At 40.6% G+C, this 14,531-nt stretch overlaps 1 protein-coding gene across 3 annotated transcripts in view; it reads left to right on the plus strand.

Annotated features, from left to right (window-relative positions):
• The window catches only part of CCT6B (chaperonin containing TCP1 subunit 6B), a 53,421-nt gene that overhangs the window by 13,416 nt on the left and 25,474 nt on the right, over positions 1-14,531 (plus strand). For 2 of the 3 annotated variants that reach the window (XM_055401186.2, XM_088828684.1), the window contains exons 5-7: positions 9,154-9,236; positions 9,767-9,863; positions 10,378-10,525. In XM_055401186.2, coding sequence (XP_055257161.2) covers positions 9,154-9,236; positions 9,767-9,863; positions 10,378-10,525 — 328 coding nt within the window. Of the gene's footprint in view, positions 1-1,959; positions 2,071-2,231; positions 2,392-9,153; positions 9,237-9,766; positions 9,864-10,377; positions 10,526-14,531 lie in introns of all 3 variants that reach the window. The other variant, XM_055401182.2, reaches the window with a different exon arrangement.

Consider the following 14,531-nt stretch of genomic DNA (forward strand, 5'->3'; position numbering starts at 1 on the left):
GTACACTTAGAAATAAGGAGCCCCAGGATTTGTTGATGGTTCCACACAGAATGTGACAGAAGCAGAGGATTCAAGGATGTCTCTTGGGTTTTGAATGAACAGCTGGAAAAGCAGAGATGCCATCTCTTGGGAAGGAGCAGGTGTGAGGCAATAAATCAAGAGCTTAGTTTGGGGACTGTTAGGTTTTAGGTGCCTATTAGATGTCCATGTGGAGATGCTGAATAGGGATTTGGAGGGAGGTGTCAGGAATTCAGAATAGAGGCCTGGACTGGAAATATATATTTGGGAGTCATTGGTGTATGGATGACTTAAAGCTCTGAGAGTTAGTTCGATCATCTGGAAAGTGATAAAGATAGAGAAAAGAGGAAGTTTAAAGATTGAGCCCTGAAAACTGCAGTGTTTAGAAACTGAGAAGATGAGGAGGACTGAACAAAGGAGATTGAAAAAGGGTGGTCGGTGAGAAAGGAGGAAAGCCAGGAAAAGAGCAGTATTCCAGGAGCTAAGAGAATAAAGTGTTTCAAGAAGGAGAGAATAACCTGCTGTTGACAGTTTGAGCAAGTTACAAACTAATTGGCCATTAGATTTGGAGAATGTTTAAGGGGTGAGTGTGAGAGTCAGATTGAAGGTGGGCTCAAGAGAGAATGGTTAGGAAAGAAGTGAGGATGCAAATACCGACAACTCAGAGGAGTTAGCTCTAATGGGGAGCAGAGAAGTGGGACAGTAGCTCGAACGGAACATGGGAATGAGGTTGAAGGGGAATAATTTTTTGTTTTAAAGATGAGAATTACTATGGCAAGTGTGTACCCTGATGAGGATGCTCGTGAAGGCAGGAACAGTTGATGGGGGGGAAGAGGGGACAATTGCAGGAGCCGAGAGGAGAAATGGAATTCAGTCCACAGGTGAGGGGTCGACCTTAGGAGGGAGCATGGGCAGTTCATTTATGTTCATAGGAGCTTGAGGTTCAAGTGCTGGTAGAGGTCGTGATGGGACAGAGTGTTTATTTTCTCAAGCAAAGTCATTTGCTGAGGATGAGAAGCAGTGGAAGAGTGAAGGAGACTTGAAGAGTGAAGAATACTGAACATGTAGTTTGTTTCTTTCCTCCTAAATAAAATGTCTTCACCTTCAGTTAGGAGTTGGAGTTTCAGTTAGAAGAAAATTTTGTAAATTTCTCTGTAATTATGTTCAACTATTTAAAAAATCACTTCTTTACATTAATGTATAACAAATATTGGTTATAAAAGATTCATAAGTAGAAATGCATTTCCTAGTGGGTTAAATGAATTTTTGAAAGATATAGAAATACTTTGTCTTGAAAGGTCATTTGGAAAACAGGAAAAAAGCTCCCCCGCCTCCCCGCTCCCCTGCGCCAATTATCTCTGTTCCTATCACCCAAGCGTAATCCTACTCTTAGTTTTCTTCTGTTTTTCCTTTTCAATGCCAAGGAGCTTATTAAGAATAGTGATAATCATACTTTATAGGTAATTTGTCATTCTCTGCTTATAAATATAGCTGCTCCTGTAAATATTTTTTCCATGTTATTACATGGTTTTCATGACTAGCCCATAGTCAAGTCATTGTCTGCTGAACAATGTCCTATTGTTGGACATTTAGGTTAACAGTTTTTAGTTGTTCCATATAATTAGTTTGAACAAATGTTCCTTAGAAACTCATTGTGTATCTCCCTTTCATTACTTGATCAGCTGTGTCACATGTTTGAGCCACATAATTTAAAGAATAATTCTGGATTGACTTTTCATTGTCACTTCACAGTCACACTGTATTAAAATAGGTTCTCTTTTCTAATTCTATTAATTATGTTTTGGCTTTAAAGTTGGTATAAGGCAATAGTGTGTAACAATTGCTCTGGCAGTTCTGTTACCACTTTAAGAGGATAATTTTAATTTTATACTAAATTTAGAGTGAATATTCAAAATAAGAAACAGTGCATATTTTTACTAGGTTGATCAAAGGGTTAGTTTTGGATCATGGCGCCCGTCATCCAGATATGAAGAAAAGAGTAGATGATGCATTTATCCTTACCTGTAATGTATCACTAGAATATGAAAAAACGTAAGTGTCCCAGTTACTTTTTGTAGCCTTTGAAATTGTTTTTTTTCTAAAACTGTTTTTTAACCTCTATTTTTACCTACCAAATGTTTACTATAAACCCTTTCTACCTTCCTGTTTTTCCCTGCCTTACCTTTACTAGCTTGTCTTTATTAATCTTCTAGTGAGGTGAGCTCTGGTTTCTTTTATAAGACTGCAGAGGAGAAAGAGAAATTGGTAAAAGCTGAAAGAAAATTTATTGAAGACAGAGTACAAAAAATAATAGACTTGAAAGACAAAGTCTGTGCTCAGTCCAATAAAGGATTTGTTGTCATTAATCAAAAGGTGAGAAAAAAATTTAGATTTTTAACTGTAAATGTTCTTTAGTGTTTTGCCAAGTGTGGTTTGTGGGCCCCATGTTAGGGCATATCTATGAGGTCAAAACTATTTTCATAATAGTAATAATAATACCTTTTACATTGTATTGATGTCTGCAATCATGATACAAAGCAGCGATAGGTAAAACTGCTGTCACCTTAGAACAAATCATAGCAGTAGCACCAAACTGTACTAGTCATCATATTCTTTATTGCCACATCACCCCACATACAAAAAGGACAGTTTCATTTAAGAATGTTTTGATGAAATGGGAAAACTTAATAATTTTATCAAATTTTGATCCTTGAAATTGCATCTTTTTATTTTTTAATTGAAGTATAGTTGGTTTACAATATTATATTAACTTCAGGTATACAGCATAATGGGCTTCCCTGATAGCTCAGATGATAAAGAACCCTCCTGATTTTTGCAGATTATACTCCATTAGAGTTTATTATAAGATAATAGGTATATCCCTGTGCTATACAGTATATCCTTGTTGATATATAGAAAAGATAAAAGATATAAAAGATAGCTTATCTATTTTTAAAAAACTTAAAATAATTATTTTTAGTTTTGGCTGTGCTGGGTCTTCACTAGGCCTTTTTTTAGTTGCAGTGCACAGGCTTCTTCTCACTGTGGTGGCTTCTCTTGTTGTAGAGCATGGGCTCTAGAGCACAGGCTCAGTAGTTGTGGCACACAGGCTTAGATGCTCTGTGGCATATGGGAGTTAGCCCATGGCATATGGGATCTTCCTGGATCAGAGATCGAACTCACATCTCCTGCATTGGCAGGCATATTCTTTACTGCCGAACCACTGGGGAAGCCCTTAGCTGTTTTATGTATAGTAGCTTGTATATGTCCATCCCGTACCCTAATTTATTTCTCCCCGCTTTCCCTTTTCCCTTTGGTAACTGCAGGTTTGTTTTCTATAACTGTGAATCTCTTTCTGTTTTGCACATACATTCGTTTGTATTACTTTTTAGGTTCCACATATAAGTGATCTCATATAGTGTTTGTCTTTCTCTGACGTATTTCACTGAATGTAATATTCCTTTGGTCCATCCATGTTGCTACAGATGGCAGTATTTCATTCTTTTTTATGGCTCAGTAATATTTCATTGCATATATATACACCACAATTTTATCCATTCATCTGTTGATGGGCATTTGGAATGCTACCATGTCTTGACTGTTGTAAATAGTGCTGCTGTGAACATTGGGGTGCATGTATTTTTTTGAATTAGTGTTTTCTGGAAATATACACAGAAGTGGATGTGTCTTTTTATAATTCTGTGTCACAAAATTTGAAGGATGGACAAAATACTTCTGCTACGAATCAAAATAAGGGTCTTGAAGCTCTTGTGTAATTGAATTGCGAGCTAACATAGCCACTTTTTTCATGGAATGCCATTTTTACTTGAAAGAATGACTGACAGGATGGTTATTTAGACATGGGTATTTGGTAGGTTTTTCTCAAAAATGACTGAAAGAGTCTTGCCACTTCAAGGAAACAATAGACAGTATGTATTGGCAATAATAACATTTGAGCTTTCAAACAAAAGTTAGAATTTTGGAAAACTGTATCTGTCACTTTGAGTTGACAGTTTTCCAATACTTGAAAGACTCTTCTGATAATATTAGTGATGGCATTAGCAAATGTGATATTGCTGTGATTCATGGGGTCGTGGAGAGTCGGACACGACTGAGCAGCTGAACTGAACTGATAATCATGAAAATTCTTAAAGAGATGGGAACACCAGACCACTTGACCTGTCTCCTGAGAAACCTGTATGTGATTCAACAAGTGACAGTTAGAACCTTACATGGAACAACAGACTGGTTCAAATTTGGGAAAGCAGTATGACATAGCTGTCTAATATCACCCTGTTTATTTAACTTATATGCAGAGTACATCATGCAAAATGCCAGGCTGGATGAATCATCAGCTGGAATCAAGATTGCCAGGAGAAATATCAACAACCTCAGATGTGCAGATGATATCTCTTTAATGGCAGAAAGTGAAGAGGACCTAAAGACCCTCTTGATGAGGGTGAAAGAGAAGAGTGAAAAAGCTGGCTTTAAACTCAACATTCAAAAAACTAAGACCACGACATCCAGTTCCATCACTTTGTGGCAAATAGATAGGGAAACAATGGAAGCAGCGACTCCAAAATCACTGTGGACAGTGACTGCAGCCATGAAATTAAATCATGCTTGCTCCTTGAAAGGAAAGCTCTGACCAACCTAGAAAGCATATTGAAAAGTAGAGACATCACTTTGCTAACAAAGGTCCATGTAGTCAAAGCTATGGTTTTTCCAATAGTCATGTATGGATGTGAGAGTTGGACCATGAAGAAGGCTGAGCTCTGAAAAATTGATGCCTTTTGAACTGCGGTGCCAGAGAAGACTCTTGAGAGGCTTCTAGTGACTGACCTGAACTGAATGATTTTATTTTAAAGGGATTAATAAATTTTGCAAAAATGTCAATTTTACATTTAGTCAGTTAAGTTCAGTCGCTCAGTCGTGTCCAACTCTTTGTGACCCCATGCACTGCAGCACGATAGGCTTCTCTGTCCATCACCAGCTCCTGAAGCTTACTCAAACTCATGTCCATCGAGTGAGTGATGGCATCCAACCGTCTCATCCTGTCGTCCCCTTCTCCTCCCACTTTCAGTCTTTCCCAGCATCAGGGTCTTTTCCAATGAGTCAGTTCTTCTCATCAGGTGGCCAAAATATTGGAGTTTCAGCTTTAGCATCAGTACTTCCAACGAATATTCAGGACTGATCTCCTTTAGGATTGACTGGTTGGATCTCCTTGCAGTCCAAGGGACTCTCAACAAACTTCTCCAACACCACAGTTCGAAGGCATCAATTCTTCAGTGCTCAACTTTATTTATAGTCCAACTCTCACATCCATACATGACTACTGGAAAAACCATAGCCTTGACTAGACGGACCTTTGTTGGCAGAGTAACGTCTCTGCTTTTTAATATGCTGTCTAGATTGGTCATAGCTTTTCATCCAAGGAGCAGCATCTTAATTTCATGGCTGCAGTCACCATCCCAGTGATTTTGGAGTCCAAAAGAATAAAGTCTGTCACTTTTTCCATTGTTTCCCCATCTATTTGCCATGATGTGATGGGACCGGATGCCATGATCTTAGTTTTCTGAATGTTGAGTTTTAAGCCAACTTTACATACTCCTCTTTCACTTTAATCAAGAGGCTCTTTAGTTCTTCTTCACTTTCTGCCATAAGGGTGGTGTCTTCTGCATATCTGAGGTTATTGATATTCCTCCCGGCAGTCTTGATTCCAGCTTGTGCTTCATCCAGCCCAGCATTTCGCATGATATACTCTGCATGTAAGTTAAATAAGCAGGATGACAATATACAACCTTGATGTACTCCTTTCCTGATTTGGAACCAGTGTGTTGTTCCATGTTCAGTTCTAACTGTTGCTTCTTGACTGCATACAGATTTCTCTGGAGGCAGGTCAGGTGGTCTGGTATTCCCATCTCTTTAAGAATTTTCCACAGTTTGTTGTGATCCACACAAAGACTTTGGCTCAGTCAATAAAGCAGAAGTAGATGTTTTTCTGGAGCTTTCTTGCTGTTTCGATGATCCAGCAGATGTTGGCAATTTGATCTCTGGTTCCTCTGCCTTTTCTCAATCCAGCTTGAATATTTGGAAGTTCATGGTTCATGTACTGTTGAAGCCTGGCTTGGAGAATTTTGAGCATTACTTTACTAGCGTGTGAGATGAGTGCAACTGTGTGGTATTTTGAGCATTCTTTGGCATTGCCTTTCTTTGGATTGGAATGAAAACTGACCTTTTCCAGTCCTGTGGCCACTGCTGAGTTTTCCAAATTTGCTGGCATATTGAGTGCAGCACTTTCACAGCATCATCTTTTAGGATTTGAAATAGCTCAACTGGAATTCCATCACCTTCACTAGCTTTTTTCATAGAGATGCTTCCTAAGGCCCACTTGACTTTGCGTTCCAGGATGTCTGGTTCTAGGTGAGTGATCACACCATCATGGTTATCTGGATCATGAAGATCTTTTTTGTATAGTTCTTCTGTGTATTCTTGCCATCTCTTCTTAATATCTTCTGTTTCTATTAGGTCCATACCATTTCTGTCCTTTATTTTACCCATCTTTTCATGAAATGTTCCCTTGGTATCTCTAATTTTCTTGAAGAGATCTCTAGTCTTTCCCATTCTATTGTTTTCCTCTATTTCTTTGCACTGATCACTGAGGAAGGCTATCTTATCTCTCCTTGCTATTCCTTGGAATTCTGCATTCAAATGGGTATAGCTTTCCTTTTATCTTTTGCGTTTGGCTTCTCTTCTTTTCTCAGCTATTTGTAAGACCTCCTGAGACAACCATTTTGCCTTTTTGCATTTGTTTTTCTTGGGGATGGTGTTGATCCTTGCCTCCTGTGCAATATCACGAACCTCTGTCCATAGTTCTTCAGGCACTCTATCAGATCTAATTCCTTGAATCTGTCCTTCACTTCCACTGTATGATTAAAATTGTAAGGGATTTGATTTAGGCCGTACCTGAATGGTCCTAGTGGTTTTCCCTACTTTCTTCAATTTAAGTCTGAATGTGGCAATAACGAGTTCATGATCAGAGTACAGTCAGCTCCCAGTCTTGTTTTGCTGACTGTACAGAACTTCTTCATCTTTGGCTTCAAAGAACATAATCAGTCTGATTTTGGTATTGCCCTCTGGTGATGTCTTTGTGTAGAGTCTTCTCTTGTGTTGTTGGAAGAGGGTGTTTGTTATGACCAGTGCATTCTCTTGGCAAAACCCTGTTAGCCTTTGCCCTGCTTCAGTTTGTACTCCAAAGACAAATTTGCCTGTTACTCCAGGTAGCTGTTGACTTCTTACTTTTGCATTCCAGTCCCCTATAATGAAAAGGACATATTTTTTGGGTGTTAGTTCTAGAAGGTCTTGTAGGTCTTCAAAGAACCATTCAACTTCAGCTTCTTCAGCATTACTGGTTGGGGGATAGACTTGAATTACTGTGATATTGAATGGTTTGCCTTGGAAACGAACAGAGATCATCCTATTGGTTTTGAGATTGCATCCAAGTACTGCATTTCGGACTCTTCTGTTAACTCTGAGGGCCACTCCATTTCATCTAAGGTATTCTTGCCCACGGTATTAGGTATCATGGTCATCTGAGTTACAGTCACTCATTTCAGTCCATTTTAGTTTATTGATTCCTAAAATGTCAATGTTCCCTCTTGCCATCCCCTGTTTGACTACTTCTAATTTACCTTGATTCATGGACCTAACATTCCAGGTTCCTATGCAGCACTGCTCTTTACAGCATCGGACTTTACTTCTATCCCCAGTCACATCCACAGCTCGGGTGTTGTTTTTGCTTTGGCTTCATCCCTTCATTCTTTCTGGAGTTATTTCTCCACTGATCTCCAGTAGCCTATTGGACACCTACCGACCTGGGAAGTTCATCTTTCAGTGTCTTATCTTTTTGCCTTTTCATACTGTTCATGCGGTTGTCAAAGCAAGAATACTGAAGTGATTTGTCATTCCCTTCTCCAGTGGACCATGTTTGTTTAGAGCTCTCCACCATGACCCATCCATCTTGGTTGGCCCTACATGGCATGCCTCATAGTTTCGTTGAGTCAGACAAGGCTGTGGTCCATGTGATCAGTTTGGTCAGTTTTCTGTGATTGTGGTTTTCATTCTGCCTGCTCTCTGATGGAGAAGGATGGAAGCTTCCTGATGGGAGAGACTGACTGAAGGGGAAACTGGGACTTGTTCTGATGGGCGGGGCTGTGCTCAGTAAATCTTTAATCCGATTTCTGTTGATGGGCGGGGCTGTGTTCCCTCCCTGAGGCCAAACTATGGTGGAGGTAATAAAGATAATGGTCATGAAGGTAAATCTCCTTCAAAAGATCTGGTGGAGGCTCTGCTGCACTCCCCGCCCCCGCCCTGCAGTAGACCACTGATGACCCATCCCTCTGCTGGATACTCCTGGACACTCAGGGGCAAGTCTGAGTTAGTCTCTTGTGGGGTCACTGCTCCTTTCTCCTGGGTCCTGGTGCATACAAGGTTTTGTTTGTGCCCTCCTAGAGCCTCTATCACCAGTCCTGTGTAAGTTCTGTTGGCTCTATGGTGGGGTTAATGGCGATCTCTTCCAAGAGGGCTTATGCCATACCTGGGTCTGCTGCACACAGAGCCCCTGCCCCTGTGGCAAGCCACTGGTGACCTGTACCCCCACAGGAGACACTCAAACACTCAAAGGCAGGCTCAGTCTCTGTGGGGTCTCCTGGTGCGCACAGAGGTTTTGTTTGAGACCTCAGAGCATCTCTGGTGGGTATGGGGTTTGATTCTAAATGCGATTTCGCCCCTCCTCCCATCTTGCTGGGGCGTCTCCTTTGCCCTGGATGTGAGGTATCTTCTTTTGGTGGGATCCCACATTCTACTGTTGATGGTTGTTCAGCAGCGAGTTGTAATTTTGGAGTTCTTGCAGGAGATGAGTGCACATCCTTCTACTCCGCCATCTTTTTTTTCCTTTTTTTCCCATATTAGAATTTTAACTTATAATTTGATAAGTATTATAAATAGAGATCACATAAACGAAAGCTCTTTGGGTTCTTAGTAATTTTTAAGATTGTGAAGCAGTGTTGAGACCAAAAAGTTTGAAAACTGTTGGCTTAAAACATGCTTATAACTTTTATGCTAATTTGATTATAGGGAATTGATCCATTTTCCTTAGATGCTCTTGCAAAACATGGCATTTTAGCTCTTCGTAGAGCAAAAAGAAGAAACATGGAAAGGTAAGCTTGCTGATAAGTATGTATCTTAAGTTTTTTATAGATTAAATTGAAATTATTGTGTGTATTCCTTTTAGCTTTTATGTCAATGTTGTTGAACAAAAAATAGCATTCAAAAAACAAACAAAAAAAAGTAGCATTCAGTTCAGTCACCCAGTCGTGTCTGACTCTTTGTGACCCCGTGGACTGCAACATGCCAGGCCTCCCTGTCCACCACCAACTCCTGGAGTTTACCCAGACTCATGTCCATTGAGTTGGTGATGCCATCCAACCATCAAATATTAGCATACACATTTCAAATTTTGTTCATAGTTTCAGTAAATAATGGAAGTGTTAAAAATCAAGATTGTTAATGCATCTCAACTTTTTCTCATCAGAACCTCCGAAGGTTTTCATCTTCTTAAAACAGATTTGAAAATAATACAATATAATGACAATGCAGTCTTCTGTGTTAGATTATCTGTTTTACCTTGAACAAATTAGTCTGTATATTTTTCATAACCAGAGTTATGGTGTCATATATGTAATTTCAGACTCTGTCTTGCTTGTGGTGGAGTGGCTGTGAATTCTGTTGAAGACCTCAGTGTAGATTGCCTGGGACATGCTGGTCTTGTATATGAGTACACATTAGTGAGTATTTCTGTGGGCAGTGGTTATAATGTGAACAGCAAACTTTAAAAAAAAACTAAAATTTTAGTTTAACATTTTATGTTATGAGAATCCACAGGATAGATTTTACAGTTTATCTTTCTAAATGTTTGTTAATAGTTCAAATATAACTTAACTGCTTTAACACATATTTGGTTAATGCTATGTGATGTGCTCAGTTGCTTTTGTGTCTGACTCTTTGTGACCCTGTGGACCTCAGCCAGCCAGGCTCCAATGTCCATGGGATTTTCCAGGAATACTGGAGTGGGTTGCCATGCCTTCCTCCAGGGGATCTTCCCAGCCCAGGGATTGGACCCATGTTTCCTGTGACTCTTTCATTGCAGGCAGCACCTGCTGAGCCATCAGGGAAGCCCACATTTAGTTATACTTGATAAGAAAAATTCATATAAAGTTTGGATTCTGATAGTATTAGCTAGGTCTTGATTTCATAATGGCTTTACGTATTAAAGTTATATCTCCTTGTATTACCCTTTAGGGTGAGGAAAAGTACACTTTTATTGAGGACTGCATTAACCCTCGTTCCGTCACGTTGTTGGTTAAGGGACCAAATAAGCATACTCTCACACAAATCAAGGATGCTATAAGGGATGGACTTCGTGCCATCAAAAATGCCATTGAAGATGGTAAGCTCTTTTTTGTGATAGATACGCACCTCACATATTTTTAAAGTAGTAATTATTATGGGATGCGTAGTATTTTAAAAGATATGAATGATTACTATTCTCTTATCTCACTTCGGACTGTTTATAGTGAAGTTTTCTCCTTCAGGATAGTCTTTTCTATAGTTTATTTAATTTTTAAAGAATTTTTGACTGTGCTGGGTCTTTGTCTAGTTGGGGCGAGCAGGGTCTACTCTTCACTATGGTGAACGGGGCTTCTCATTGTGTTGGCTTCTCCTCTTGTGGAACACTGGCTGTAGGTGCACAGGTTCAGTACTTGTGGCACATGGACCCTAGGGCTTGCAGGCTTCAGTAGTTGTGGCTCAGCAGTTGCGGCACACAGGCTTTGGAGCATGGACTCAGTAGTGGCGTATGGGCTTAGTTGCTTTGTAGCATGTGGAATCTTTCCGGGCCAGGGTTGGAAACCATGTTCCCTGCATTGGCAGCAGATTCTTATCCATTGGACCACCAGGGACATACTGAAAGATTCTTAATAGTATGCTGCCTTTCTAATTAACTTCTATTTATTAAATGAAAAAACTGATTTAATATTGTAGTTATAATTTTTTATTTTTAGAAATTTATTTTTAAAACCATGAAAATGCTTTTACAGCTTAGGACCCGTTCCATTTCCTCAGTGCAGTATAATTTTAAGAAAGATTAGGGAAGAATATTTATTGATAATTTATTACCAGCTTCCTTCTGAAAGGAGTTAGAGTTAGATAATTCAGTAGCACACTGTGTAAGTGAGAATAGTAAATACATCATGAAAAAATGCTCAACATCAGCATTCATTCAGTTCAGTTCAGTTCAGTTCAGTTGCTCAGTCGTGTCCGACTCTCCGCGACCCCGTGAATCACAGCACTCCAGGCCTCCCTGTCCATCACCAACTCCCGGAGTACACTCAAACCCATGTCCACAGAGTCGGTGATGCCATCCAGCCATCTCATTCTCTGTCGTCCCCTTCTCCTCCCGCCCCCAACCTTTCCCAGCATCAGAGTCTTTTCCAGTGAGTCAACTCGTCGCATGAGGTGGCCAAAGTATTGCAGTTTCAGCTTCAGCATCAGTCCTTCCAATGAACACCCAGGACTGATCTCCTTTAGAATGGACTGGTTGGATCTCCTTGCAGTCTAAGGGACTCTCAAGAGTCTTCTCCAACACCACAGTTCAAAAGCATCAATTCTTCAGCGATCAGCTTTCTTCACAGTCCAACTATCACATCCATACATGACCACGGGAAAAACCATAGCCTTGACTAGACGGACCTTGGTTGGCAAAGTAATGTCTCTGCTTTTTAATATACTATCTAGGCTGGTCATAACTTTCCTTCCAAGGAGTAAGCGTCTTTTAATTTCCTGGCTGCAATCAGCATCTGCAGTGATTTTGGAGCCCAAAAAAATAAAGTCTGACACTGTTTCCACTGTTTTCCCATCTATTTCCCATGAAGTGATGGGACCAGATGCCATGATCTTTGTTTTCTGAATGTTGAGCTTCAAGCCAACCTTTTCACTCTCCTCTTTCACTTTCATCAAGAGGCTTTTGAGTTCCTCTTCACTTTCTGCCATAAGGGTAGTGTCATCTGCATATCTGATGTTCAGTTCAGTTCAGTTCAGTCTCTCAGTCGTGTCCGACTCTCCGCGACCCCATATCTGATGTTAGGGAAATGAAAATCAAGACCACCAAGAGATACTGTTTCGTGGTGATTAGGATGGCAGTAATCAAAAGCCTGGACGATAATGAACACTAAAGAAAATGTGGAGAAATTGGAACCTGCATACGTTGCTGGTGGGAACTATTGGAAAACAGGCAGTTCCTCAAAGGTTAAATGTAGAGTTACTCCATGACCAGCACATCAGATCTTAGGTGTGCATACAAGTGAGGTAAAAATGTATGTCCACACCAAAAATACACATGAATGTTCATAATAGCAGTGGAAACAATCCAAATATCCATTAGCTGATGAATAGATAAATAAAATGTGGTATGTCTATACAATGGAGTATTATAAAGGAATAAATACTGATATATGCTACAATATTGATGACCTTGAAAACACTCTATAATGTAAAAGAATCTTGGCACAGAAGTCTGTGTGTTATATGATTCCAGAAAAGGCAAAGCCGTAAAAAGTAGATTAGTAGTTGTGATTGTCAGGGGCTGGGGGAAGGGGAAATAGGGAATGATTGCTAATGGGTACAGGGTATTTTTAGGAAAATATTTTGGGATTAGAATGGTGATGGTTGCACAGTCATGTGAATATACTGAAAACTATTGGGAAGTACACTTTTTTTTTTTTGGCTGCATAGCACAGAATTTGGGATTCCCTAACCAGGGGCTAGAAAAGGTCAGTTTTCATTCCAATCCCAAAGAAAGGCAATGCCAAAGAATGCTCAAACTACCGCACAATTGCACTCATCTCACATGCTAGTAAAGTCATGCTCAAAATTCTCCAAGCCAGGCTTCAGCAACATGTGAACCGTGAACTCCCAGATGTTCAAGCAGGTTTTAGAAAAGGCAGAGGCACCAGAGATCAAATTGCCAACATCCGCTGGATCATGGAGAAAGCAAGAGAGTTCCAGAAAAACATCTATTTCTGCTTCATTGACTATGCCAAAGCCTTTGACTGTGTGGATCACACTAAACTGTGGAAAATTCTGAAAGAGATGGGAATACCAGACCACCTGACCTGCCTCTTGAGAAACCTGTATGCAGGTCAGGAAGCAACAGTCAGAACTGTACATGGAACAACAGACTGGTTCCAAATAGGAAAAGCAGTACGTCAAGGCTGTATATTGTCACCTTGCTTATTTAACTTATATGCAGAGTACATCATGAGGAATGCTGGGCTGGAAGAAGCACAAGCTGGAATCAAGATTGCTGGGAGAAATATCAATAACCTCAGATATGCAGATGACACCACCCTTATGGCAGAAAGTGAAGAGGAACTCAAAAGCCTCTTGATGAAAGTGAAAGAGGAGAGTGAAAAGGTTGGCTTGAAGCTCAACATTCAGAAAACGAAGATCATGGCATCTGGTCCCATCACTTCATGGGAAATAGATGGGAAAACAGTGGAAACAGTGTCAGACTTTATTTTTTTGGGCTCCAAAATCACTACAGATGCTGATTGCAACCAGGAAATTAAAAGACGCTTACTCCTTGGAAGGAAAGTTATGACCGACTTTGATAGTATATTAAAAAGCAGAGACATTACTTTGCCAACCAAGGTCCGTCTAGTCAAGGCTATGGTTTTTCCCGTGGTCATGTATGGATGTGAGAGTTGGATTGTGAAGAAAGCTGATCGCTGAAGAATTGATACTCTTGAACTGTGGTGTTGGAGAAGACTCTTGAGAGTCCCTTATACTGCAAGGAGATCCAACCAGTCCATTCTAAAGGAGATCAATCCTGGGTATTCATTGGAAGGACTGATGCTGAAGCTGAAACTGCAATACTTTGGCCACCTCATGCGACGAGTTGACTCACTGGAAAAGACTCTGATGCTGGGAAAGGTTGGGGGCGGGAGGAGAAGGGGACGACAGAGAATGAGATGGCTGGGTGGCATCACCGACTCTGTGGACATGAGTTTGAGTGAACTCCGGGAGTTGGTGATGGACAGGGAGGCCTGGTGTGCTGTGATTCATGGGGTCGTGGAGAGTTGGACACGACTGAGCGACTGAACTGAACTGAACTGAACTGAACCAGGAGCTTCCCTGGTGGCTTAGAGGTTAATGCGTCTGCCTCCAATGCGGGAGACCCGGGTTCGATCCCTGGGTCGGGAAGATCCCCTGGAGAAGGAAATGGTAACCCACTCCAGTATTCTTGCCTGGAGAATCCCATGGATGGAGAAGCCTGGTAGGCTACAGTCCACGGGGTTGCAAAGAGTCGGACACGACTGAGCGACTGAACAGAACAGAACAGAACAGAACCAGGGATTGAACCCACGCCCCCTGTGGTGGAAGTGTAGAGTCTTAAC

The sequence above is a fragment of the Moschus berezovskii genome, chromosome 20 (assembly GCF_049115385.1).
Source record: "Moschus berezovskii isolate FMDL1 chromosome 20, NW_MosBer_1.0, whole genome shotgun sequence".
NCBI lineage: Eukaryota > Metazoa > Chordata > Mammalia > Artiodactyla > Moschidae > Moschus > Moschus berezovskii.